Below are 2,500 nucleotides of genomic sequence, written 5' to 3' on the forward strand. Positions count from 1 at the left end.
CTATTTGCACAAGCTTTATAGTGTCGTATTCGATCTTCTCTTCATGTTCGTCTTTCGTTAGGCGTCCCGCATAGACCTCATGAAGGTCCTTCAGATCTTCTACCGATTTCCTTTCATTCTCGTTATTTTCATTCTGTCCTTTTTTAACAGATGTAGTACCAGGGGGCATTTTCTTTGATTCGATGCTCGAAGGTTGTTGTACTGCATTTACTTGATAATAACAAGCAAGAATTGTAAGAAGCACTAACAATATCCGTTTTATTAGCGTTTTCATTTTAGATATTGTTTTTCAGTGGTTGATGGCTGAATTTGCAGTAAGCAGTTCTTTGATAGGGTGCAGCTGAAATGGCTGGGAAAGTAATGTTTATATGAGTAAGCGAGCAAGTTGATGGTCGAAACTGAACTACACACTGCATTGGCTAAATATCTTTTTCTTTTACCTAATATACAGAATAACAAAGTAACATTAGGTTTAGTTCAATATATAAACACTGGGTCTTTATTTTTAAGTGACGTGTCTTTTTGCCACTGATTGCAGTAATGATGCTTTATCAGAGTCAACATACCAGAGATTTAATATATGCTCTTGAAGTTTGAACGCTCATCTAGGATATTTACGCGCTCCTGTGGTGTTGGGAGAACTCTATTCCAACTTTAACTGACGATGCAACGCTGGTTTTAGTTCCAGCATTGATAAACTCCACCAAACAACTTTTCTTCCACTTTCTACGATTTTCTGTTTTGTGATTACACAGAATGATTGGTTATAGTTGGCAGCACTGCCCAACCGAGACAGAAGGACGTTGGTGACATCATTGGCAACACTGGTACCAAAATTCCTCGCAGAAAACCATATAATATTCAAATAAAATGCTTTCACTAAAATACGCCCATAATCCACATGCCCTGCAGCCCACATATGACTGCATTCGTTGAAATATTTTATAGTTTGTTTTCTTCTTTTCTTGTTACACTGCCAGAAAGCAATATGCAACATTTGTTTTAAATCAGTAAGGTTCTCGAATCAATAGTACTGTTTTTTTTTAAATATTAGTATATGCATGAACATTTGTACCGAACGATTATGACTAAACAACAATCGGAACATAGATGGGAACAAATAGAAAACACCGAAAATTACAGCGTTTGCGCAGATTGTACAAAGTCGTAGCATTCTTGGCTAAAGGAGTGTTTGGGTAGTTATATTGGAGAATAAATTGCGACAAACAACGCCATCGATTTTCTGTCGTTTGTTTTATCAAAAGGCATCTTTTAGATGCATATCTTCTACCTTAACACGTTCTCGAATCAATCATAGGTTTGTGAGTGCAGGAAAGGATGTGATTAGCAGATAAGAGCATGGCACCGGATCTCATCTAGGATTACTGAAGGATTAAACATTTATTCTATGTGTTTAACAGAAACAGTAGTGTCTGTATTCGAAAAAAAGGCTTGCAATGAATTCCACAACAGCACCTACCGCTGTAGCATCCTCGACAGTACTTCCTAAAAAACCTCCCATCCCTATAAAACCGCGTTCAATTCCTCCCCCACCAAATTCAGCGAGTGCATCTACAGCGCAGAATACGCCGAAAAATACCAATAGAACATCAATACTAGCCCAAAGGCTCGAGGAAACGCTTCGTTTGGGTATTGAGCTTGAAAACGCACAAATGTCGCGCCATACTAAGATAAATAGCCAAAACGAAAATATCTGCAATGCCGATGCTGTCGACAAATCTAAACAGCAGACAACCGATGAATATAAATTACAATCTGCATTGCAAGCAGAAATGCGGCGCCAGTGTGGTAGCATTAAAGCCAGATTTTTATTAGAACGACGGTTACCACAGAATGGTTCAAACCTCAAAGGAAAGGAACAACCGCCGTTTGTAAGTATTTTCCATATCCGATTACATTCAATCATTTATGAAATTTAAAAAGCAGCATATGTCATCCCATTCGCATTTTAGCAGCTAACAGCTCAACTGATAATTTGTAGATGAGATCATTTCGATGTTCGGGAATGATTATGAATTTAAAAAAAAACTATCGAGCCTTTTTTGTTATGTGCTAGTTACAATATCCTCAATAGATGAAGCGTATGAGTGTAGTATGTTCAAATTCATGCTAAGCTTGGCCAATTATCTTTTATTATTGATCACTGAATTGCCGACCACTATTGTTTATTCATTTTCCCATGATTGGTAATTTCGGTGAAAGGCCTAAAATTAATTATTTTATCGAAACTTATAAAGAGCACGCCAGCAAAAAAGATTCGGAAAAGATGCTGTAAACCAGTCGCATCTTCCGTTTATACGCTGTAGACTGAAAACTTCATACAACAGGCAAAAAACAAGAGTATGCGAATAACACAAGACGCCGTGTGGTGTTAATACTTGCTCAATGTGCGAAAAGCCTTTTTTATACTATTGGAAGTGCAATTAAATGCTTTTATTGCCCAAGTCACTACAATCAGTTTCGTGTTTTCTATCCTCTG

General features: G+C 37.4%; 2 protein-coding genes across 3 annotated transcripts in view; one reads left to right on the forward strand and one right to left on the reverse strand.

The window, feature by feature from the left end:
• LOC125953288 (protein sel-1 homolog 1) overlaps positions 1–744 on the reverse strand; it is a 3,626-nt gene extending 2,882 nt beyond the window's left edge. The window contains exons 1-2 of the mRNA XM_049682758.1: positions 567–744; positions 1–349 (exon numbers count right to left, since the gene is read on the reverse strand). The exon at positions 1–349 is cut by the window's left edge and continues 1,104 nt beyond it. Of these exons, the coding sequence (XP_049538715.1) occupies positions 1–274 (274 nt within the window). The 5' untranslated portion in view covers positions 275–349; positions 567–744. The remainder of the gene's footprint in view (positions 350–566) is intronic.
• A 660-nt stretch (positions 745–1,404) lies between these two features.
• Positions 1,405–2,500, forward strand: part of LOC125953296 (ras-GEF domain-containing family member 1B-like) — a 4,722-nt gene continuing 3,626 nt past the window's right edge. The window contains exon 1 of one of the 2 annotated variants that reach the window (XM_049682778.1): positions 1,405–1,892. In XM_049682778.1, the coding sequence (XP_049538735.1) occupies positions 1,458–1,892 (435 nt within the window). In that variant the 5' untranslated portion in view covers positions 1,405–1,457. Of the gene's footprint in view, positions 1,893–2,359 lie in introns of those variants that run through there. The other variant, XM_049682770.1, reaches the window with a different exon arrangement.

Source organism: Anopheles darlingi, chromosome X (genome assembly GCF_943734745.1).
Source record: "Anopheles darlingi chromosome X, idAnoDarlMG_H_01, whole genome shotgun sequence".
Classification (NCBI taxonomy): Eukaryota; Metazoa; Arthropoda; class Insecta; order Diptera; family Culicidae; genus Anopheles; species Anopheles darlingi.